Raw genomic sequence first — 24932 nt, forward strand, 5'->3', positions numbered from 1 at the left:
TCCGACCAAAATATCACTTTTTCATATATATATATATATATTATAGTCTAAGAGTTATATATTTTTATGAGTTTTGTATCAAAATTAAATAAAAAATTTTCTTAATCAAGATAATATTTTTAAATTAAATTTAGTAATTTTGATTAAAAAATAAAAAAATAGTATAATAATTATATTAGTAAATTCCTACTATATATTTACACCAAAGCATTGAAATAATAAGATAATTCATATATTATAGATTTCGATAAACTTGATTCAATAAAAATAAAATTTTTTAAAAATTTAAATTGGGACAAAACAAAACAGATTTTTATATAAAAAATAATTGGAAGCAAGTTCAGGGTACTCTTTTTGACCTGCCCAAGTGTATATAAATACATATTGTTATATAATGTTTTATATTTATATATTATATTAATAAAGTTATTATTTAATAATTTAATTTAAAAAATCAATCTAATAAAATATTACATTTATATATAATTAAAATATAATTTATATTTAAAAATAATATTTTTAATTAAAATTATTAAATTAATTTTGAATTGAATTAAATCAAACACATATTATATTTGTGTTAGGTTGAAATTAAATATAAAAAAACCTGATATTACATTGAAACAAAATCAAATAAAATTATTAAAAAATAAAATCAGAGGTTGGGATGACAAAATTCACTTGGACCCATCTCGGTGCCATCATTAGACAACACAAACATAAAACGACTTGAAATTTGGTTTTCTACAATTTCATTTTTTTTTTTATTATTATTTGAGTTAAACGGTTTTTTCATATTTCATTATTGTGGTTTGATATTAAAAATGGAAATGAAAAATAATTTAATTTAGTAGCCATAAATATATTTGGTACTTTGGTGGCCATATATTTGAAAAATGCAAGCTTTTTTTTTTATTTAAATTTTATAAATAAAAAATTAAATTTAATAATTTATGTATTTATATTATGTAAAATATTAATAAATTATATATTTTTATTATATTTTATATGATAATTCAATGCAATAATTTATTTTAATATAAAAATATAAAATATATTTTTTTAATTTTTATTTAATAAATTTATAATTAAAAAAAAATTTAAATCTTATAAAATTTATATATTTGTTTTATATCGAGTCACTTGTTTTGAGTTATCAAATTTGTATAAAATATTTAAGTCAGTCATATTTAAAAAGAAAAGTTATAAGTATGGAAATAAAAAGTTACAAATAAATTGGCAGTGCAACATCTTTCCGTTTAGTCTTTTCCCATAGAAAGAAAGGAATGATTTTCTTTGTATGAAGAATACCATTCTTGCTTTGATAAAAAAGTGTAGAGAAAATCCAAAGGAATATATATCTTTCTTTTCAATCAATAAAAGAATGTAACAATTCACGTGTTTTACAAAACAAATTTGGTCAAAATCATTAATCTCGAGTATGACTTTTTTTTTTGACTTGGGTAATTAAAAAAAAAAAATGCAAATCACACATTTTAATTTAGTTCAAACATTATAAAATTTTTTTTATTTTTCCCAAGTAAAACAGCGAAGAAGTTGTAGAAGGGTTAAAAAAAATCTGAAAGTCTAAAAGTTTTAGACTCAAACGCAACTTTTTGTTGGCTACTTTTGGTCGGATCTCTCAGAATTCAGAGCAACAAGCCAACAACCTTCCTCGTCTCTTCCTGACGGGGGCATTTGTCACCCAGCATACTCAAGTCCCAGTCTCGCCCTGCTATCGTCCGGCCTTTATCTTATTATCATATCCAGGGGAGAAATAGACGAGATAGGAAGAGGGAGAGAGAAAGAGAGGCATGGGAGATCTCTTCATATGGCTTATTTCTTTCTTCATCCTCATTGCCCTTCTCGTTATGCTCGTTTATCAGGTCAATTCCCTCTTGAACCCTAGATTCTTTATTTTTTTTCCTTACTGGGTCTGCTTGTATTTTTGCTTTTATCACTTCTTTTTGCTTTGAATTATATTATGCTTTGTTATTAGCTTGGTGGGTAATGATTATTTAGTTGATACTTTTTTTAGTTGCAAGAATATCACTTAGTAAACGCAAAAAATTTTGTTTTTGTGTTGATAAAAGAAGAGAAGAACTATTATTTTTGGAGTGCATTTATCTGGGTGTGTTGAATTTTGTTGTAAAAATTGTGTGTGGGAAGTGGTATTGTATTTTTGTGAATTATCTTAGAAGAATCTAGGGTTGAAGTTCTCATTCCTGGAATACTGAACCCATTGCCCTCTGATTTGGAGAAACTATTGGGGCTTTCTTTTGGATTTTAAACATAAAAAGAAGTTTAGCAAAAGAAACCCTTAGCTCATTAGAGACGTTATTGTTCATCTGTAGATTCTTCTGGTTATATGAGAACTGAGAATGGAATTTAACAGCTTGATAATTTTGCTCCAGCTCATGTGCTTGGCTGATTTAGAGTTTGATTACATCAATCCTTATGACTCTTCATCACGGATAAACAAAGTGGTCTTGCCCGAATTTTTCCTGCAAGGATTTTTATGTTTATTCTATCTATTATCGGGGCATTGGGTCATGTCTCTGTTATGTGCTCCATATTTATACTACAACGTGAGACTGTAAGATTTTTCTTTTATCTTCTTATTCTACTTTTTATTATTAGTGTAATCTGTGTTAAGTTTTCACTAGCTTTGGTTGACAGTTAATTGCAGGTTGCTTCACTGCAGCTCCCTTATATATTGAACTTTGCTCCCTATGTCCAGTAGGATTTAAGCCCTTGTCTGGTTGATCAATCCTATTTTTCCAAGAGCTTGTTTGATAATGTGAATGATGAGTTGTGGGCCGTGTGGCTTGAAAGATTTATATCTTATAATTTGCAAAGACATGCTTCAATGGATAATTAATCTAACTTAATATAGGTAGAATTGGAACTTTATGAAAATGGAAATTTTGTTCTATGCCTACATTTTGCCAGTATCCCGAACCCTGTTGTAGTTACTATGAGTATTGACAATAGCTAATTGTTTGCATTGTTTACCTTTTGCCCTGTCTTAGGTTAAAGACTCATGCTATGAAGCAGTGAGTGTAAAGAAAATAGCAATTTATCTGATAAATGTAATATGTACTATGGCCAATGTTATATCAATTTATGGAAACAATAGAATGCTTTAGTGATCTTCATGAGGGAGAACAGAATAGAAGAGAGGGGAGGAGGGGATTGGTTGGCAGGCATAGTAATTACTTTCTGTTTAGTTTCGTCACAAACAATTATCAAAGGTCCCAAACAATATATCTATCGCTTCTACCAAGTTTGATGGATTTGAGAAGTGCATTATGGTTAAAATTAGCTTTCTTTCCTCTCTAGCCATTGCATGCAAGAGTATTGGTGTTTTGCAAAATTATAGTTATTTGTTTGCTCTAAATTAAGTTGTGTTTTATCATATTGATCATGGATCAGAGCATAGCGACACCTAAAGCATATGAAATTTACTCCTTGGGGAAAAAATTGTATTCTGTTATTAAGGTTTATAATTAGCTGAGTGCTGTTCCAATTGTACATTATTTGGGCCGTTTTCCTAACCTTTTCTTGTTATCAGTTACACGCGGAAACAACACCTGGTGGATGTGACGGAGATATTTAACTTGCTTCATTGGGAGAAGAAGCAACGCCTTTTTAAACTTGCCTACCTCGTCGTTCTTCTCTTTTTCTCCATATTCTGGTTAAGTTTTTTTTTTTTGAGCATACACAAGTTGCTCCCTCTAGGCATGTTGCTTTTATTCTTACTAGGTGCTAACATGGGAACTTTTATATGTATTTGTCAGGATGATCTGGTCTGCATTAGAAGATATGGATGATTAACGGGGGAGACCTGCAGCTTTCATAACCTCAAGTTTTTGTTGGTCTTAACTGCTGCCGTGCATCGGGTGTTCACATTGTTTTTTATTGCAGCTTCTGTCTGTTGTAACTGATATTAGCATAAATTCCAAGGTTGTATGATTGTCAGAATTTCAGTTGATTTTAATTAAAAATATTTTTCAGCTTCGATTTGCTCAAACAGTGAGCTTTTTCAATTTCTAATTTAACAAGAAAAAATTCTGCGTTCCTTCTTTTTTTTTAAAAAAAAAAAATTAGATGCTTATTGCCTTACATTTCTTCCTATTGAGAATTGAACTGGAAACGCTTAAAGCCTGGATTGCCATTGTATTTCTTCTTTTATTTTCTTATAGAAAAGCCAAGAAAATGGGAAATTGACAAAAGATGGTCCTTTCTTAAATAAATGTGGATATGAAACCTGAACTGACGTTTAAAACAACACCGTAGAAATCAATTAACTTTCAATATTATGAAATATGTTTCATTTTTTTTGGATCGTATATCCCGTTGCATAGTACGAATCTATGTTTAGGTTTTTCAACTTCATTAAGTATCATAAGGATCAGGTGAAAAGTGAAAAAAAAAAGGGTTACATCGATTCGACCCGACACGACACAAACCATCAGCCGCCTAACGCCTTGTATTTAAGGTTCCAAACCATTTTTAAAAACGCAGCAATCTTCGCTCCCTCGGCTTCCAACTGTCTTTCCATTCTGTTTTTTGGGGAACGTCTTCGGTTCATAACTTGATTTTTCGAATCCAATCTTCTTTGGTCGAAAAATATTCCAACAACCTGTGTGAAAACTGGATTTCTATCTGTTACAGGTCAAGGTGCTTTGATTTTTGGCTATTAGAGAATGGTTTCATCACTTTCTAAAGTGTGAAAGGAAAAATTTTCCTTTACATTGATTGTGAAGTTTGATATTTTATTAGGATTAGCCCGACTATTGATCGAACAATCTACTGATTTATCACTGCAACAGAGTATATATTGAAGTGAAAGTGTAACACTTGGGTATTTCAGTATTTTTTGTTTGACAAGGAGAAACACCCAATAGGGCAAGCATATTTAGGATCTTTTGATTGGTTAGACACTTGAGATTGCAAGTCCAAATGGTTTAGATTGTGCTCATTTGAATCAGCCTTTGTTTGTTAGATGTTGGTTCATACGCTAAAGAGCTTCTTAAGTAACCAGCTAACAATCAAACAGGCGAAACAAATTCATGCCCAAATCCTTATTAGCAGTCTTAACCACCTTCAGCCCCTCTTTGTTCATCGGTTTCTTCTGTCAACTAGTAACTACTCTACAATTGCTTACCTATATGTGCAACAAATCCTTTATCATTTGCAAAAGCCAGATGCTTTTTCGTGGGGTTGCACAGTAAGGTTTTTATCCCAGCATGGGCAGTTTGAAGAAGCTTTTTCTCTTTATGTTAAAATGCAGAAGCTAGGGTTGTACCCTACCACACATGCTATATCATCTGCTTTAAGATCGTGTGCTAGAACTGGGGGTAAAATGGGTGGAATTTCAATCCATGCTCAGGTTCATAGATATGGGGTTTGCAACTGTGTTTTTGTGCAAACAGCTCTTGTGGATTTGTATACGAAACTGGCTGATATGGATACAGCAAAAAGGGTTTTTGATGAGATGCCTGAGAAAAATGTGGTCTCATGGAATTCAATTTTATCTGGGCATTTGAAGGCTGGGAATTTATTAGAGGCTCGGAGGGTTTTGGATGAGATTCCAAAGAAAAATGCTATATCTTGGAATACAATTTTATCAGGGTATGCAAAAATGGGAAATATGGATCAGATGCTTTTATTTTTTCAGCAGATGCCTGAGAAAAACTTGGCTTCTTGGAATACTCTGATTAGTGGTTATGTGGAACATGGAGAAATAGAATCAGCTCGGAGCTTTTTTGACATGATGCATCAAAGAAATAATGTTACTTGGATCATAATGATTGCTGGGTACTCTAAATGTGGGGATGTCAAATCTGCTCGTGAACTCTTTGATAAAATGCGTAAGAAAGATCTTTTAGCCTTTAATGCCATGATATCTTGCTATGCTCAAAACAGCCAAGCAAAGGAAGCCCTAAAGTTGTTTGACGAGATGCTTACAGCAGGTGTTGGTATCCAGCCAGATGGAGTAACTTTGGCAAGTGTTATATCTGCTTGTTCACAACTAGGAGAGTTGAGATTTGGTTCATGGATTGAGTCATACATAAATAAGCTTGGAATTCAAATGGATGATCATATGGCTACAGCTTTAATTGATTTATATGCAAAGTGTGGGAATATTGATAAGGCTTATAGCCTCTTTCATGGTCTGAGAAAGAAGGATGTGGTTGCATACAGTGCAATGATATTGGGATGTGCCATCAATGGTAAGGCTGTTGATGCCATCACGTTGTTCCAAAGAATGGTGGATGCACATATTCAACCAAACTTGGCTACCTTCTCCGGGTTATTAACTGCCTATAATCATACTGGCCTGGTTGAAGAGGGCTACCAGTGCTTTAATTCTATGAAGGACAACGGAGTTGTGCCTTCAACTGATCACTATGCGATCATGGTTGATCTTTTGGGCAGGGCAGGGAGATTGGAAGATGCATATAAGCTTATAAAGAGCATGCCGATGAAGCCTCATACTGGAGTTTGGGGAGCTTTGCTTCTTGCATGTAGCTTACATGACAATGTTGAGTTTGGAGAGATTGCAGCTCAGCATTGCTTTGAGTTGGAGCCTGGTACAGCCGGTTATTATTCTCTCCTTGCCAATATTTATGCTTCGGTTGGGAGGTGGAGTGATGCCACAAGATTGAGAAAGAACATGGAAAGGAAGAAGCTGGCCAAGGTACCTGGCTGTAGCTGGACAGAATCAGCTTGATTTTTCCACCATTGACAGGAGCAGCCATTTACTGCTAGCTTAGGGGCCACCAAACTCAGAATATGGCTTGGGGGTGGCAAGTTGATACTGAATGTGCAGCTCCAGGCTTCAACAAAGTGCATTGAGTACTGCATAATTTGGGTACGAACTACAAGGACATTGCTAAATCTCAATTCCTTTTATTCTGTACTCTACAATATGTCCTCCAGTGTTGCTTAAAATTTTATGTCAAACAGGAGATATAGATTCTTCTTGTTCCTCAATGGTAAAGGGAGATACAGAATAACTCCATTTTCACCTTATTTTTTCTGTTTCTTTCTTTTTCATTTTTGAGGGGCAGCTCAATATAATGTTTCTTCTTCTTGGTTTCATTTAATTAGAAAATGAACCTGACTTTTAATTCCCAATAATTCTGAAATGAAATTCGTTATATATGATGCACCCCTATGATATAACTATGCTTTGCTCTTATTCTGTAGTGGCCTGTGTAGCAGTTCAGATTTTAAGGTTACTGAATCATCATGGTCAGTGCGACTAAAGGACTGTTCATTTCCTGGTAAGATAGATATTAATACTATACTACTATATTTTAAGGTTTCAATGTTCAATTCTTGTTTCTTTTTGCCCCCTCTACTTTTAAATGGCAACTTCAGCTTCACTTTGAACATAACTATGAGAACTGTGCTGTTTCTAAAGGCCATGATTCGGTGCTAGGAATCATACGAGTTTATCTAAGGATCTAATGGAGGGTAAAACTATCCTGTCTAGAGTTAATTGCATGGCATTTGACACTTGGTCATTACTCATTGATGAAAATAATCGAAAGAACTTGATTGCCTGTCAGTTTAAACGTTTAAAATAGTTGCATGGTAAAGCCCTTGTTTATTACTCATCATTGCCCTTTTCTCTGACTTCCTTATTGTAGCTAAAGGATTCTGCTCCATTATATTTTACAGTGACATTTCCACGGCACAATTTATCGTCAATTTGAATGCTTCATTGCCAGCATCGCAGAAGTTCATTACATGTCTTAGATAACACTCATTTTTTCGTGTAAACTGACGTGGCTGAGATGATACGAAATGCCGTATCTCATTTCAGAGACCAGAATTCCTATGAGAAACCATCTTGAGCTTAATATCCCTTCCTTTTCCTGTTATACAATTCTTCTTTAAAGGAGTTAAGACATGAAACCCAAAAAAAAAAAAAAGGAATTTCTATGCATGAACATGAGCAATTGCTGACTTCCCCCCCCCCCCCCCCCCTTTTTTTTTTTAATATCAGATCCTGATTTAATCCAGGGCTCTATTTGGACTTAGATTTTTCTATTCAAGTTCAAGTTTGGCTATTCCAAGACCATTTCTAGGCTTGATCCCACGTAAAATTACGATTTTTATTTTTGATGATTATACCAGAGTTGAAATTGTTATCTATTGAGCCGAGGTTTCATATATCAAATCAGACGGTCCACATTTCACGTTTTAAAAAACTATAATACATGATTTAAATTTTAACATACTTCAACCAAAAATAGAAAAGACACTCTTTAACAAATCAATGCCTGATTAACGTGCCTTCAAAATACATGAAATAATTTTGTAGGGTTAATCATAAGTTAACCAGGTCCAGGAAACAAAATATGTACCGTACCTCCAAGAAAGGTGGCCAGGATACATTCTCGAGCTTGTATCCAAGATCGAACAAGTAGAGGGATAGCTCATTTTGATGAGTAAAGTGCTGCTTCATCAGTCAATTGCTCATTGCATATCCTGAAGTTACCCTGTTTTCAAGTATTAACAATGCAATTTAGAACTCCCGTACCAACCAACATTTCATATTACTCGAGACAACTAAAAGTTTGATCTTCCCCACAAAGACAAAGACCCATTTTTTCTATCAACCATTTTTCTTGTACATATATCTAAAACACAGATCTAAGCAATCATAAGAACAAATGGCACTCCTGAAAGGCTTGTTTCCAAAGGCTTCAGTGCATGGTATTTAAAGCACAAATAAAACGAAAAGAACCCAAATAAAATAACTCCATGATTTAGGCGCTAACCAACCATCCAGAATCTGTTGTTACCTCAATAATCACTAAAAGCTTGATAAGGAATCACAATTCTGTAATAAAATTTGGAAAGCTCAAATCAGACTGGTTACCTTTTTGTATCCAACCAAAATGAATTGAGGAAAAGTTTTGGAGCCAATTAGATCACCAAATTCAAATGATGATGCCCAGTTTCAAGTGCCCAACTAACAAGAAAGTGGTAGGAAAAAAATGAGAAAAGTTACTACTTAATTGCATACAGAGAGAATATAAGCAGAGAGAGTTTAACAGTATTATGATTAGGCCATCAGTGTCGAAGCTATGGTGAGAAAGAAGAGATGAGACAAAGAAAAATGATAAAGAGATGCTACTGATTTAGCAGAACATATGTCCTTAGGCACGGGTGAATGACAAAATAGTTATGCGCTGCGGATCAAGCACAAGATAATGTTATGAGGCAAGCACAAGATAATGTTATGAGGCTTTTACCAAATGTAGTTTTATAACATGAACAAAGCATGTGAAGAAAAACAGTAAATTAGAAAACCAAACAAGACCGATCAACGGCACATCGCTGATCAATTACCTATAAGAGAAAACTCACCTGTAGATATGCATGAGAATGACTGAATCAATGGAAAAGCCACTGGAGTGATGTTCATACCTATTGAACAAGACATTTATAATAACAATGCCAGCTAGATTCAGGGTAGAAAATGCTAGAGAGGAAATGTGATATAGATGCTGAGTGCAACGATTTTTAGGAAGTTATATTTTTTTATCGAAATCAGAATGTAAGCTCACCTATAAATCATGGAATCACAAGCCACATAGTGATGCAGTAATTAAATTCTTTCTTGACTTGCTCAAAGTGCAACAGCTGAATGAAGGATCAATGTGGACATCTATAGAGTCCTATAGATAGTGGCACTACTTGTTTAGAGGTATATGCAAGTTTCCACCATAGTGTTCATCAACAGATGCCTGGAAGAAAAGATTTTAGCATAGAGAAACAAACATAACATCAATAAGGACATACCTTGGAAGTCAGTTTATAATACATGAAAAATAATGAAACTTTGGTAAAAATAAGAGATGGCTTAATGTATTGGAAACTCAAGTGCTAAAAATGTGTTCAATTTTCCAAAGCACAAATCCTATACAATGGCAGAGCCAATAAAATTAAGAAGATGGTGATTGTCATCTATGGGAGAATTACACTGTTTTCCAACTTGTCATTTATATGAGCTCAGTCACTCCAGTCACCAAAGGGAATAATACAGTTAAATGACATTGAAGTATACATGCCAAATCTGTCAGAAACTTGTAACAACATCAGAATCAAACCATTCTCAGCCGGACAGGTATGTGTAACACTGTGGAACAGACATAAGCATAATAGCCAGGTGGCTATTTCTTATATTTCTGTATTCCTCTGTCCCTTAATAAGGATGAAGAAAGGATGCTATTGGGAGTTAGGTAATAATTACCCTCCGACTTTTGATTTTAGACAACTTTTTTCAGATATCTCAAAAAAGAAATAAGATATTTATAAGGGAACAGAGGGATTAATAATTCTTTTAGTTGGATTAGAAGTTCATGACTTAACAGATGTAATCAGCAGCCTATAAGTTGTGCTGTGTTACTGTAGTAAAATCAAACTAAGTATAAAATCAAAACTCTTTTCATGACAAATTGCCGCACCTCATGAATCTCAGCATATTAATTGAAAGAATTCTCATTCACTTTTTGTTATAACAAACTATCACAACCATCTTCAAACTATTTACAGAATTGTAAAATGAAATCCTTCGAGGTAGTCAGAAAATACAATTAGAAAGGTCCAAGAATGCCAAAAAATGGATAAATAAATGAAGATGTTAAACAGTGATTGTCACCAAAAGCAAACAAATAATTTCAAGTTAGAGACAGGAGAATAGGAATGCGAAGTACTAACCTGAAGGTGGGGAAAGACTAAATTGTACACTTCCAAAAAAAATTCTGACTTGTTACTTAGCCTGAAACAATATTTTTGCTTCCATGAATATTAGATGACAAAAGGTTAAGAAAAAGAGACACTGAATCTAATAATTTACAGCACTTATGTATTAAACAGCATCCTTTTATGTGAGTATTAACATGTATTCATTGTTAAGGCATTCTAAAGACAACTGATCATAGTAAATCAGTTCAAAGATCACTCGTCCATTAATCAATGTTTTGAAACCAGATCAGTTAGCCCAAAGGCCAGCAATAGTTGAACTCAAACATCATTTTGATGTCTTAAACAAAATGATAAATATAAAATCTAGAATGAAAAAATATAAAACTATATAATAATATACATACATAAAGGGACAAGGACAATAATAAAATTATGCAAGAACTTTTATCCTCTTCAAAAATGGACAATCTCAACAAAATACAAGTACATACCTTCTTAGAAGACGAAAACAAATATAGATCTCCTCAATATCTACTACTATTTTCAGTTTAATATACTCCAAGAGAAGCTCACTGAAGCTGTTAACAGCTTCATTCCAAGTTCCACATCTTGCATCTAAAGGATGTAATGATTCAGCAACAGTGCATTGCAATATCGAAGATAAACTCTCAGCTGACTTTGCTTTGTAATACATGTCAGCAAAAAGTTTCAATGTCAACAAATTGCTGACTTTGAACTTATCAACCCATGGTGGAGGATTTCCAATCCAGAGATTGTTGCTCAACCCAGAATCAGTTGATCCAGGTTGATTGCCAGTAGTCTTGATGCCTAATGGATGATGTACATTTTTGGTGTTAGGGCCCAGGGCAGAGATTTCTTGCATCCTGTGTGCAGGAAGCAACTCAAATAAATCAGCTCTCAATTCCTCGGGCAACTGCTGTAATACTGATGTGTCTACTTGGCTTAGAGACGAAGGCATTAAATCATTATTTTCAAGTCCTGGAATGGAAATGGCAACACTATTGGATTCTGCTCCAGAGTCAGGCACTGTCTGCAGTTCCTCCAATATATGTTGTTTGTCCTTTGGGGAAGAAAGAAAATGATTATCAATGATAAAACCAAAAACATTTTTTGAACAAATTATAGGTGAACATAAAGTCATCATAACCATAGGGAGGCCAACAGAAGAAAGCTCAAATGTCGGGACTGAATCAGTTAAGATAGAAATAAAAAAATCTGTATTGCTTTATTTATCTTACACTAAAACAGCGACATGTACGTACATGTTAAACTTTTTTTTTTTTTTTGAAATCCCAACTACCCACAACTGCTATCTCTTTGGTTTTCTCACTTTTATATTTTAACCTCAATAAATGTAACCTAAGACTAGTACTGCCTAGTTATCATCATTGTTTTACAAAGTTTTAGCTGAGATAGGGACACTTTAAACACGATACAAAGAATCAAAAAGAAAATATCTAGTTTGACTTAAAGAGTTACCTTCATTTCCACTGCTGTTCTGCTCAATGAGAAAGGATCAGAGTTGCAAGATATTTCTGCTTGCTCTACTGCAACTCGGTGAACAAAGCCAACACATTTGTAAGGCACTCATACAAAGATATTAAATGATGTACTTAAAGACCAGGTAAGAGAGTTTCACCTTTGGATGGCTCAGGAGGAAGGAAGCATAAATATCCGGTGTTATTCTCACTTTGTCCTTTACTTTTGGCAATCAAATCAACTAGCTTCCCACCATAAATTTCATTTAATTCTGAGAGGAGCTCTGATGGAAGACTCTCCACTACTCCCATATCAAGGTGACATAACGGTGGGACACTTGAGATCTGGTTTGAACAACCCTCACCGTTGGATGTATTATTTGTCCCATGAACAGAATTCTCCACTGGAGTAAAATGGAAACTCTTTAAATTTCCAGCCATACTCTTTCCTTCAGAATCTGCAACACGGCCATAACAGGGTAAGCTTAGTTTCAGTCATCTTAAGCAAATCAACAGCAGAAACTACAAATTTTGTCACCCAGAACATGGGTTTTGGCATATTAGACAAAGAATATTTTACTAACTGTTTATCAAATGAAATATTAGTAGCATGCTGGTCTCTATCTGGTGCAACAATGAAAGATCTTAGGCTGACATATTTAAAGAGTACATAGTACTCTGAGTTTTATGATGACAACGATTAGTGTAATTAAGGAAGCAATAGTTTGAAGCCAACCACCATGCTAATAAAATCGAACCACCAAAACAAGGAGGAGAAAAATGCATTACCTTTGCCAACCCTTTCTTTGGCTATACTATTGATATCTAATCGTTCTTTTGAGCTTGCTGAGGCAGACGTTAGCCATGATTTCATAGAGTTTCTTTCAAGCACTTAAAATCAATAAACACAAAGTTCACAGTCAGGAAGAAATATAGAACAACTGGAGCAATCAGGAATAAAAAGGTCATCTGCACCATTTCTACGCCACCAATAGGCACATGATAAAAATTTAAAAGCATGCATAAGCATAATAAAGAGTACTAAGCAAGTCTATTCAAGATAATGCAACACATACCTTGCCTAGCAGTATTTGCACTTTCAAGCCTCGAAACTTGCAAACCAACACCACGGATATCCTTGACATCTATGCAAAATCAATGTAAAAGATCACAAAGAATTAGTTTGAAGCCCATGTTAATTCATCAAGTTCTAACAGTTCCAACCAAAAGTACCACCTAAAATCTATTTCCAGAGGGTGTACATCATAATTTTCCTTACTTTAAGAAAGTTTGTTAAGTGAAGTGCGAGTAAACATGGAATAAACATCAAAATTGTGCATCATAATTTTAATTACTTTATGAAAGTTTGTTAAGCAAAGAGAGAGTAAAAACGGTATAAACATTACAATTATTTAAAGAGATTTCAGATCTGCTTTATGATAGAGATTCCAAATGTTTTTCATGGCTAAAAAGAAATGACATATGCAGAATTCTTCATCCCCACCATCAATGTATGATCCGTGAAGACCATGTTACAACCAACTTCTACAACATGATGCATATCTAATCACCATGTCAATGGAAGAGCTGTGAGGGCCATTTTCTTTCAATAACATTTACCATTTCTTAAGAAAAAAACTTGGCCGATAAACAAGAAAAAATGGTCAAAAATTGAAAATAAACAATTTTGTTCATTTACCAAGTTCGCCACTTAACAAAGTCAATCAACCTCACTAGTTTCGATATAAGGTCTACATTCATGCTTGGAATCGCAACAAGCTTATAAATTACATTCAACCTGAAATATCCAGAGGTAAAACCAATGGCAAGGATCAACTTTCATAATGTTCTAAATTTCTCAAAGCTGACATACCTATGTGGAAAAATCCAAAGAGCTGCTTTGTTATTCTTTGAAGCACTTCGACATCATCAGTAGCAAGTGGAACCTATTGTAATATTGGGTATCATAATCCTCAGAAGTGATACATTAATGGAAAGTGTATATGCACATGTCTCTCCATTCATGCTTACTAACAGCAGTGCACAAACAGGGTAAGCAAGGTGCAGACATATATACAGGCCAAAATGAATAACATGAACTTACGTAATAGGGGAAATGAAATAAACGGCTAATTTTGTGCCATGCTTAGAACATGAATATTGTGTATTTACATAATAGTGCACAAAAAACCCATGTTACCGTTGTGCTATGGCTCAGGTTTTCACAGTCTCCACAGCCCATATACTTTACAGGCTCTCCGGCATCTTTCCTTCTCCTTTTTATCTAACATGAGCATTAATACACCAGAACATTTCCAATTTAGTGCAGGCCTTGGTACATTCTGTTATCTTAGATTATCTTCTAGAGTAACTCAGAAAAAGAATATCACTAAGCTCATTTCAGTAAAGTGATACCTTATACCAACCAATATAAAAGAAGAAAGTACCTTAAGTGTGAAAGTTCGCCCTTGCACGCCACACCCCTGCAAGCGTAATGAAACCTCCTTGCAAAGGTCTAAGAGAAAGTGCTGAGTCTGAAATAATTGATTAACAATATTTAACTCAGCCATAAAGGTGAAAAGAAAGTGAAAAGACTACCATTGAACCTTTATAGTGCATCAGACTACTAACATCTTGCAAATCCCTGAATCTTACACCCCAATTCACTTCAGCCCCCACAGACTTGCTCTCCTGCAAATCACATCAACAGTAAGCATGGCAAAGAGGAATAAATTTATATGCAGAAATACAAAGGTTCATAAAAAAAATTTTAAACATGCCAGTCCAATATTATTAGACTGGAAAAATGAACTTCTATTCCATCAAATTATAGAAAAGATATGAATTTCTGCACGATTAAAACCACTTTTGAAATGGTATTTCAAGCATTCACATAGTTAATAATTCTGTGCTAGAAAAACTTGATAAGTAATGATACAATTATCAATAAAAGATAACACCAAATTTTCCTTCATATCCTAGAAAATTAGTTCATTGTTCTATTAAACTGGGTGGAATTTTAGAATTAGAGATAGGGATTTCTCATTACATCCTACTCAGAGGAGCTTCGTTAGAGACATCTGTTACAAACTCATAACCAACTTAAAGCTCATTCAAGATTATGTTTCAACCAGTGAAATAACAGCAAAGTGATTGGCTTAATACAAGAAAACAACTGTGTATGTCAGATAGCTTGGATATATGGACATGACCAGCAATGCAAATGAGGATCCTGTAACATGTGCAGGGCTATCAAAGGCATGAAGTCATGCAATTTTTGGATGAGAAAAGTATGCAGTTGGACAAACCTGAATCATCCCAACAAGCCGATTATCAACTCCTCTACTGTAATTCCAGAGCATCTCGCCAGTTTTAATCCCAAAATCCTTTTGAAGGGAGTCCTGCAGATGCAGAGAGGATTTACACAGATGAATATTTCACCATACTGAAACTTTAAACATTGCATGGGACATGAACTCTTTAAAAAAAAAAAGTCATTTCTAATTTTTGAGATAATGATCTATTCAAGCTCATTCATTTACCCATACTTACAAATGTAAAACAAAGATTTTGATTAATATTCACATTAGAAAAGTAACTTGACCATTTTAACACAAGGAAGTAAATCATATTTCAAATGAATTGTAAAACTACCTTAGAAATCATTCGCAACTGTCCACAAGTTCGGACATTTTTATTTTTCAACTTTTCCTCCAGCACATGCCCTATTCCTGGGAGTGCTTTTATTTGAAGTTGATCTAAATACTCATCAACCTACAAATGATTAAAACACTGTGGTAAGTAAGGTAGCATGTGCTTAAGATGCACCAACTCATAGATGTTTTCAAACCAATGTTCACAATCCAATAAAAACAAAATCACATATAGCTAGGAATTGAGCCCAATGTGATCAGTTCAATGCTATCTATGATAACAAGTATTTAACCATAGAGTAAACATATCTATGCTAATATAGAAAGATTCAGTTATCCTTCATCAAGCTCCTATTTAGTTTCATCAAAATCCTTTCTATTTGCTACACCGCTCAAGAAAATTTCAAATTGATGTCTTAATCCATCAGAAATACTAAGGGTTTATTTTGTAATTATACACTGATTACAATATATGACACTCAATAGTCCGCATGTTTATCTCCACAGTTAAACAAACCGGTCTTCAAAGCAATCTGCTTCTAGTGCAAAGAGCCATCGTCTTTTTCCACCTCTTCTTTTCTTTCCATAGTTATTGGACTATTTCCAACCCCAAAGACAACGTCCTTCAGCTAAATAGTCAGTAGATATTAAATTTTCTTTTGTACATATCTAAGTTTCTGAATAATCAATATACAAGATTATCAGAGGATGCTTTGTTTACAATGAGTATAGTTGGTAAAAACAACATAGTAAAATTGAAGAAAATAAGCATTCATTAGCCACAAACTCAATCAGTGATTATTTTACCATTTAAAATTATGTGCATGATAGTTATCATCCCTAATATTAACTTTCTTTGATGTATTAATATATACATCAAAGAACACAACATTTAAAGTTTTCTTTAAGTAATGGTCAATATAGTACAAGAGAACACAACATTTAACATTATTAATATAAAACAACAATCACAATACTTTAATATATATTTTAGTGAAAAGATCTGTTGAACAGATTTAATTTACATCCAACAAAAAACAGATAATGAAGCAGAATGAAACATTGGATCCCAACCAAACAGCATGATTATTACAACACAATAACATAGAAATCACAAAGATTTAAAAATGACAAATGTGAATTAACTGAGCATACCCTCTCAGGATGGATGTAGCATTGACCATTTGGTTTAGCAGTTCTTGTGGCTAGTCGGGCCATAAGCATATTCTCAGCAATCCCAGCACTTGCAGTGCATCCAGTAGCTTCACATATCTCTTTCCGTATTGCTGAAGCTAAAAGCTGAGGATCTTTCCTTTCTAGGTCTGTGACATCTAAAAATGCTTCATCACAGCTGACAGCCTACATTCAACAATAAATTCCAGTGTTAACAATCATAAAGGCTTTTCTTTTAGAAAAAAAATGGACATTTAATCCAATACATTCATAAGCAGACCTGAACTCTTTTGCAGTGCTTATGCAAGATGTTGTAAAACTGATCAGCAACCTGCATAATTCAAATACATATGAAAAAGCCCACAAAGGAGGAATAGTAATCAAAAAATTAAAACGGTAAGTCTTTTCCAACAATGTGGGGTTAGAAACATGAATCATATTAACTATAGTGCTTTATCTAGGATTATATCCTTAGTAAGATCAGCTAATTCAAGGTCCTTTATGATAGTTTTCAATCATGCCTTCCCTGATCTTATTCCTCCCTCTTTGGCATGCACATCCTCCGCTCAATAGGGAGTCTAACAGCTTAATCACATAACCAGCTTGCGATTTACCTCCTCATATGCTTCAAAGTTGTATGGCAAAATAATGAGTTGGGGGCAAAGAGCCTTGGCATCTCTAACAAACATTCCTGCCCTAATTCCTGAAGCAGAATAAGAGATTATAAATCTAATGCAGAATAAAAACTCTAAACCAAAATACTACAGCAAAAGGAGAGATATAACTAAGATAAAAACCAACCATAATCTCGAGCAGGATAATTTGCAGAAGAGATTTCAGCAGTTCCTTTTGGATTGTCCGAATGGCATACAGCTACAGGCTTGTCATATAATTCAGGATGGCTCCTGATGACCACTGAGACAAAAAAACAGTCCTGAAGCAGCATATTAGTGTTAATCCAAAACCACAAGTACAGAGGAGAAGAAAAGGTAGTCCATGTAGACATCTACAAGAATTGCATCTCATTGTAAAAGCCCAAATTCCCACCATACACCATTATCAATTATGAATACAATGTATGATATTAGAAGAGAAGGGATGGAACACAAAAATTCATGGTTAAAAGCTCAATTTACCATGTCCATATGGATAATGGAAGTCTTTTGAGTACCAGCTAAAACATCAGAATGAGACGTCATGCCTCCATTTGACAAGCAAGGAAAACGTTTACGATATCTATTTTTCCAGGTTCCTATGAAATGTAGCCTTGAATTCTGCAATAGTTAAAGAATGATCAAGATATAACTGATGGAACAATAAATACGACACACACACACACAGCACATATCCAGATATGTATGTATGCATGCATGTCATTTCAAAAGGAAGACAAGAAACCATTTAAATTTCAGGCCATGAGAAAAGCAGTCCAGTGGATCAGTTACTACTATAATATTAACAGTTCAGGGGAAAAAATGACCATAAACAAATGCTTGACCAAATATAAGATAATGGGCTACATGGGTCAACAGGAGCAAGTACAAACTTCATAGGGCACTATGACAACCACCATGCACTAATCTACAGAATACACTGGTGATAAGTTTTTAAAGATGATGAGCTAATTCAATTAGCCATTTTCAAACAAATAGCTCCATAAAAAGTTTGGAAAATTTTTTATAAACAGAAAAGAAGGCACTAATCACTTAACGTAACACCGGAGGATTATATAGAATTAATACAATATGGCACGGAAATCTGAGAATATGCAATCACTAATCTATTCAATACCTTGAAGTAATTCTCCACAAAATTGGGATCCCCAAGAGTTGAATTTTGCGGCTTCAAAGGTCCAATGGCTGTTGACTTTGGTGATCCTTTAATACTGTGATTGTCAAAGCAATGGCTACTAACAGAAACAGAGGGTTGTTCAGGACAGGGCTGAAGTCCATTGTTTTCTATGCTTTTATCATCCTCATCCAGATTACTTAATTCTACCACTTTTACTTTCTGAGATTCTTCACTGTTGCTAGCACTTGGCCCATCAGTTTCAAGTTTTACTTCACAAATTGCATTTGTAAAAGCACCTTCATCTGCAGGGTTGCTTTTTGGAGTGAAGAAGGCCGACAATGTTGGTTGATTGTTAGCAAACTGTTCAAGCTGGTAAGGAACCCCTTGAGAGAGCAAAACAAGATCCGTAGTAATTCAATTAGATGGTAAAGGTAATAACTCATGGTATCCATTAAAAAAATAATAAAGACAAGGAAGCAATAATATTTTTAAAGCTTGGTCAGCAATAACATTTCGTTTGAATTAAAAGAATTCTATTCTAATCATATCCCTTCAACAACTTATCAAAACCATTTTGCTATACTTATCTCATCAACTACAAAACCATAAATTGACAATCCATTTAGTGCATTAACTTACAACTCAAAAGTCTGTTAGCAGCAACAGAATCTAGAACCCAAGTAGGTTTCACTACTGGGAGTCCACCGCTGAAGGACCTGCATACCAACATTAATAAATAACCCAATTTATAACTAAAATCCACTTTAACCATTATAAGCAAAAGGAAAGAAAAACAACAAAATAAGGAATATGAACCTGCGATTCTTGATTTTACTGTCAGGAAGATTGCTGCAGATGATATGCGTGACACGATGCCTGGAAAAATAATTCTCAGATCGTCCACCATAATTCAACATGTATTGCCGTAGTTCCTGTGTATCTCATCATCAATATAAAAAAAGTTATCACAAATTAAAAGTCATCGAAACATACAAATTGTAACAAACAAACCCAAAGGTAAGTAGGTAACAGGGAATGATGGGAAAGAATTGAACCTGACTAGATGGAACAGTGAAACCGTCAACGAAGATAGAAACTCCGTGAAAGATAGGCTTCTTAGAAGAATCAGCTTGAGAAGAATTTGAAGCCTCGGCGTCAAACTGATTTTGAAGCTTTCTATTCTTTTCTATCATATAGCTACAAGAATAAGAAATCAATAATTAATAACCAGAAATATAATTCAATTGTTGAAAAAAAGAAAATGAGAAGAGAGGGAAAAGATGGAAAAACCTTCCAAAATCAGAGAAAGGAGAAGAGCGAAAAGAGGAGCGGGAGGAAGAGAGAGAATTGGCTCCCCAAGCCATGCCTAGGGTTTTCTGGTTGCTCTTTTTCTTCTTGCTATAACTGTTACTGCTTGAAGAATTTGAATTGAAGCTTCTTTTCGAATTTTGAAGGGTTGAATTCGCAGAGCGAGAGGAATCCATACTCATCTTCCTGGAATAGGAAAAAAAAAGAGTGCTGAAGAAGATTGCTGTGGTGGTTTCAAATGAAGCGGCAATAACGGACTCTCCCGCAACGAAAAAAGATCTGTGCCGAACCTATCTTGGATTTTGTAAGATCAGGTCCAACGGTTATTGGATCTTGAAAAATGTCCAAATATTGATTTGGATATGGGTCGGTCAAACTTGGGGTGAGCTTCACGCCTTATGAAAAGATCTGTGTCGACTGTAGAACGTATCTTGGATTTTGAAAGATCCGGCCCAACGGTTGGTTGCTTTAAACCGTTTTTGGATCTTGAAAGATGAATATGGGTTGGTCAAACTTTCCTTGGCTGGGCTTCAGGCGTTATTGGGCTTTATTTATAAAAATAAATAAGATATGCTAAAAAACCGAAACTCTGTCGGTTTACAAGGGGCAGCTACCTGGTGGTCCCGTTTACATGCTTTTTTTAATCTAAATCTAATCCGACTATTAGAGATTGCTCATGAATATATCTACAATAGTAACGGCTCCATTAGATCCTTGCTAAATCATTGTCCCTTCCCTCAACCTTCTTCTTCGTGATAAAACTCTCTTCGTATTATTCAAATCCCAAAAACAATAGCAACCTCACTCAATACAAATTTTCATCATCAGCCTTCTCTCAGGTTCTATTTCTTTCACTGTGTAATAAAATGTACGCTGTCTTTTTATACGAATATATGAATTGGGTATTTTGTATTTTCTTCTTTTCTTATCGTATAGTTGTGGAACTAAGCTTTACTCTGGTTTGAAGCTTCAATCTCCCTGTATGTTCATTTCCTTCACTCTATAGTCTAATCCCACTCTTATATGTACCCTAAATTTTTACCTTTTTTGCTAAATTTTCATTTTTCAAATGTTTGTTTGCAAGTGGGAGACCAAACTTGAGTGCAGACTTCTATAGCAGAGTTAATAAGAGCCTCCAATGCGGGTAATTAGTCTGTAGTTTGGAGTATTATTATTAATCATCTGTTAGTATTAGCTTAATCTTCATTAATGGTTTAAAGGCTAGTTTCGAAACATTGGCTTGTGATTGGAGATTTGGAGTTGTTCCTATTTAGTTTGATTATGTGCTCTCTAGAGCAATTTTGCAGTTTATAAATTCGAATTTTGGATTTTACAGTGTGCTTCTTGCAAGTAAAACTTGTATGTAACTTACTGAATTTTATTTTTGGTTCCAAGGAAAAGAAAAATGGCATCTTTTAATGATTATTTTTGACAATTTTGACAATTTTTTAGGGGTGTCCACTTATGATATATATATATATGTATATATATATATATATATATATATATAACACTGCCGATAAATTGACCAATTTTAACGATAGAAAGGATGTCTAGAAAAAAAATTTTGGGGTGTCGAGGAAAAATTTTCCTTTAAATTTTCTTGTTTTCCAATTTTTTGGGGTATCCAGAAGAAAATTTTGGGAGTGTACAGAGGAAAGTTTTCCTCTTAACTTTTCTTGTTTTCTAACCATTTGCATCCGCCACTGTTGATGACTTATTATGCATCTGCTACTTCTGCCTGATTTTTGTTGTATTCTAGTTACTTATTTTCATGGAAATGGAGAAGTTTATATGATGTAGTCTCAATAGAATAAAAGACGAGAACTCTGAATTCAAGTTTCCAATTATTTCTTCAAACATCTTGATGGTTATACGTTTCTTTGTTTGCAGAACATGAAACCGTAAGCCAACAAGGTCATGAGTTGAGATGAGGCCTATAGGAACTCCAAAGTTCCCTATAGAGTCCATGGTGAAGGAACTTGGCAATGGGTTGATTTATGGAATGCCCTAGCGAGTGATGTTAACTAAGTTTACATTATAAGAATGGAGAACCTAGTTAGAAACTTAAAAGATTGTAACATGTATACTGTTTTTGGTAATACGTGTAGGCAATGATTCCAATGTACACTCCTTACACTTTTATGAACTTTCTTTTACTGTTCAGCTGTAATACTAATTGCTTTCAGCTTTCAAAAGTGGTTTGATAATCTGTTATGGTTATACCCTTGGCATCTGTGCTAGATTTTGTTTATTGAATGAATCTTCTGTTTTCTTGTAATTTCAAATCAGCTTTACAATCTGTGTCCTTCTAAAGGCTAATGACATACTTTGGATGCAGTACCGAGAGCGAGTTATCTTCATCGGACAACATATAGACAAGGAATTTAGCAACCAACTATTGGCAACAATGTTATACCTTGATAGTATTGATGAAAATAAAATGCTTTATTTTTACATTAATGGTCCTGGTGGAGATGAAAGTTTTCTTTTTTTTTTTTTTCTAATTTAAAGCTTTGCTGATGTGTATATATATATATATATATATATATATATATTTCTAGTTTCTTATCTCTGGTAACTATCTGATATGGACTGGCTCTGTTTGCAGCTTACTCCATGCTTGGCTATCTATGACACCATGCAAAGCTTGAAGAGTCCTGTCAGCACCTGCTGTGTAGGCTATGCTTACCATCTAGCAGGCTTCCTTCTTGCAGCTGGGGAAAAGGTAATTTTCTCTTCCCTTCATCTAATTCTGTAAACTTTCTGGTGTTATTATTGTGAGGGAATGCTATTAATTCTTGTGGCATGATGTCAAAGTTATCCCTCAAAATTTTATGAGTTTTACTATTTTTTTTTTGGTTATGCTGACCATATAGTGATTCTTAAAATTTTCTTTTATGTTGGTTTGAATGTAAAGCTAGCAACCAGAAAATGCTATCACCCCTGATTGGGTTGCTTTTCTAACCATTGATAGGTGCATCATTGCTATCTTGTATCCGACCACTAGATTGTGAAATTTATTTTATGCCTTATGGTATGCATCTGTTGTTTAAAACTGTAATTTGAAAACATTCTCTTCTTGTTTTCTGCTGCCTGAAGGGTAATGCCTCTTTCAAGAATTGCTCTGCAGTCTCCAGCCGGTGCAGCTTGTGGTCGGGTACGACTGCATCCTATCATGGTGAATTATATTGAACTTTTCAATGTTATGATTTTAATAACCATGAAATTATCAAATTTTGACAGGCTGATGATATCCGTAATGAAGCAAATGAGCTTCTTAGAATCAGAGATTACCTTTTCAGTGAGCTAGCTAAGAACACAGGCCATTCTGTTGAGAAGGTGAGTATGTTAACAGCTTGAGCTCATATATTTCTGTTTGATTCATTTCAGTATTTCTAACTTCCCCTTCTGCACTTCAGATTGAAACAGCTATTGGGCAGTGGCTAAACAAAAACATTCAAATGAAATCTCCCTTTTGAATATTTGTTTGCCCGTCGCATAAAGTTCGTTTGTTTCTTTTTTCCTTGATTGTTGATTTATTCATTGTTTTATGTATCGAAATGGAATCAATAATGACTGTGCACATGTAGATTAACAAGGACTTAAGTAGGATGAAACACTTCAATGCTCAAGAGGCTTTTGAATATGGGTTCATTGATCGTATAGTCAGACCTCCTCATGTCAAGGCAGATGCACCTCGTAAGGATGCAGGAACAGGCCCCGGTTAGTGTCCTTTATTATTTGCTCATCAAACGGGCTGATAGCTGTAATAAATTTTTGTATGTTTCTTGAGTTTATTTGGACACTTTTAGAATTATTGGCAGTGGAACATTAGTTGTTCCGATGGCAATTAGAGAGAACAGCTACTGCCACCTAACGAGTAACATGATGATCAACTGTAAATCGACAGACAACTCAAATTATACCATGAGCTTTTACATTCCAGAGACATTTACAGATAATACATGTCACTCTACCCTGAAATATCATCTACCAGAAGATATGAAGCCTAGTTAAATTTGCTTATAATATCCCATTAATAACATACTTTTTTTTTTGTATATGTTCAGCATTGATCCTAACATCCATTGAACTCTGTAAATTATCATGCCATGTATTTCCAGTTTTGGAGAGTCCTTAGGGGTGTTAGGTACAACGAGTCGCTTTCCTTAATTCATTCCTGATTGGTGATTACAACCTAAAATCCGGGGCTGTGTTGTATGACAAATGTTTACAAGAAAGCGGATTTTTTTGCTGACTGGATGGCTACGCATTTTAATCATCTCGGCCTTGGTTTGCATGCGCTGTATCAGCCTGCAGATGGTGTGAAGCCTTTGCATTTTACTGATTTTATTGGCATTCGTTGGCCGCGAAACTCTAGGCATTATTTTTCTTCGTTGAGCTTCAGTCACCCGATTTGTCAAATAATATGAACTGTCATTCACAATGGCCAAGAGGTTCAACTTCTCCTCTAGCAACTCTTCCTTCCATCTCTGGTGACTCCTGGCAATAAACTCCTCGATCCTACTCTCCAACATCTTGACATCTTCATCCTCCCCGCTTCCACCAGTCCTCATCATCTTCTACGCTACCATCATCATCCTCGCAATTATCACGAGGATCACCAATGACAAGTTTTCTTGAGTTCGACCTTATCCTTCATTTCATGCCCTGAAGCATTTTCATCAGGATTTTTATGGCCTTCAACATACTCATTGTTGCCTGAAACACCATTATTCTCAGATTCATTTCTTCTCTCTTCATCCTTTTT

At 34.5% G+C, this 24932-nt stretch overlaps 3 protein-coding genes and 2 pseudogenes across 18 annotated transcripts; 4 read left to right on the top strand and 1 right to left on the bottom strand.

Moving 5' to 3' along the window:
- Window positions 1-1547: 1547 nt before the first annotated feature.
- On the top strand, window positions 1548-4033 carry LOC111289831 (protein cornichon homolog 4-like). The gene is made up of 4 exons (XM_022881177.2): window positions 1548-1886; window positions 2415-2596; window positions 3575-3697; window positions 3801-4033. The coding sequence occupies exons 1-4, from the start codon at window positions 1815-1817 to the stop codon at window positions 3835-3837; spliced, it is 414 nt and encodes a 137-aa protein (XP_022736912.1). The 5' UTR covers window positions 1548-1814; the 3' UTR covers window positions 3838-4033.
- Window positions 4034-4130: 97 nt separating this feature from the next.
- LOC111289830 (pentatricopeptide repeat-containing protein At4g22760-like) lies at window positions 4131-7409 on the top strand. Its single transcript, XM_022881176.2, has 2 exons — window positions 4131-6880; window positions 7219-7409. The coding sequence occupies exon 1, from the start codon at window positions 5009-5011 to the stop codon at window positions 6737-6739; it is 1731 nt and encodes a 576-aa protein (XP_022736911.2). The 5' UTR covers window positions 4131-5008; the 3' UTR covers window positions 6740-6880; window positions 7219-7409.
- LOC111289832 (general transcription and DNA repair factor IIH subunit TFB5-like) lies at window positions 6817-7877 on the top strand (annotated as a pseudogene). Its single transcript, XR_016346193.1, has 3 exons — window positions 6817-6880; window positions 7219-7295; window positions 7696-7877. The product of XR_016346193.1 is annotated as a general transcription and DNA repair factor IIH subunit TFB5-like (transcript).
- REV1 (DNA-directed DNA polymerase) lies at window positions 7550-20455 on the bottom strand. Of its 14 annotated transcripts, XM_089767692.1 has the most exons (27): window positions 20141-20450; window positions 19906-20047; window positions 19667-19782; window positions 19490-19566; window positions 18851-19233; window positions 18196-18333; window positions 17861-17993; window positions 17674-17762; window positions 17340-17390; window positions 17042-17245; window positions 15888-16007; window positions 15542-15634; window positions 14865-14924; window positions 14681-14767; window positions 14434-14517; window positions 14107-14179; window positions 13310-13378; window positions 13023-13124; window positions 12395-12691; window positions 12235-12308; window positions 11226-11815; window positions 10747-10807; window positions 9594-9773; window positions 9394-9453; window positions 8903-8995; window positions 8390-8519; window positions 7550-7892 (listed from the first exon to the last, which is right to left on the bottom strand). In XM_089767692.1, the coding sequence occupies exons 1-23, from the start codon at window positions 20338-20340 to the stop codon at window positions 9720-9722; spliced, it is 3297 nt and encodes a 1098-aa protein (XP_089623818.1). In that variant the 5' UTR covers window positions 20341-20450; the 3' UTR covers window positions 7550-7892; window positions 8390-8519; window positions 8903-8995; window positions 9394-9453; window positions 9594-9719. The 14 variants fall into 14 exon arrangements, with proteins under 14 accessions (XP_089623818.1, XP_089623823.1, XP_089623817.1 ...); XM_089767697.1 differs by lacking the exon at window positions 7550-7892 and having other exon boundaries at window positions 8184-8519; window positions 17861-17974; window positions 18231-18333; window positions 20141-20451; XM_089767691.1 differs by lacking the exon at window positions 7550-7892 and having other exon boundaries at window positions 8184-8519.
- A 101-nt stretch (window positions 20456-20556) lies between these two features.
- On the top strand, window positions 20557-24124 carry LOC111290065 (ATP-dependent Clp protease proteolytic subunit-related protein 2, chloroplastic-like; annotated as a pseudogene). Its single transcript, XR_016346643.1, has 11 exons — window positions 20557-20584; window positions 20826-20885; window positions 20955-20997; window positions 21095-21136; window positions 21228-21302; window positions 22052-22171; window positions 22500-22637; window positions 22770-22915; window positions 23261-23318; window positions 23405-23500; window positions 23752-24124. The product of XR_016346643.1 is annotated as an ATP-dependent Clp protease proteolytic subunit-related protein 2, chloroplastic-like (transcript).
- The last annotated feature ends 808 nt before the right edge of the window (window positions 24125-24932 follow it).

This window comes from Durio zibethinus, chromosome 11 (assembly GCF_047325235.1).
Source record: "Durio zibethinus cultivar Kanyao isolate XHJ-2024 chromosome 11, ASM4732523v1, whole genome shotgun sequence".
Lineage (NCBI taxonomy): Eukaryota > Viridiplantae > Streptophyta > Magnoliopsida > Malvales > Malvaceae > Durio > Durio zibethinus.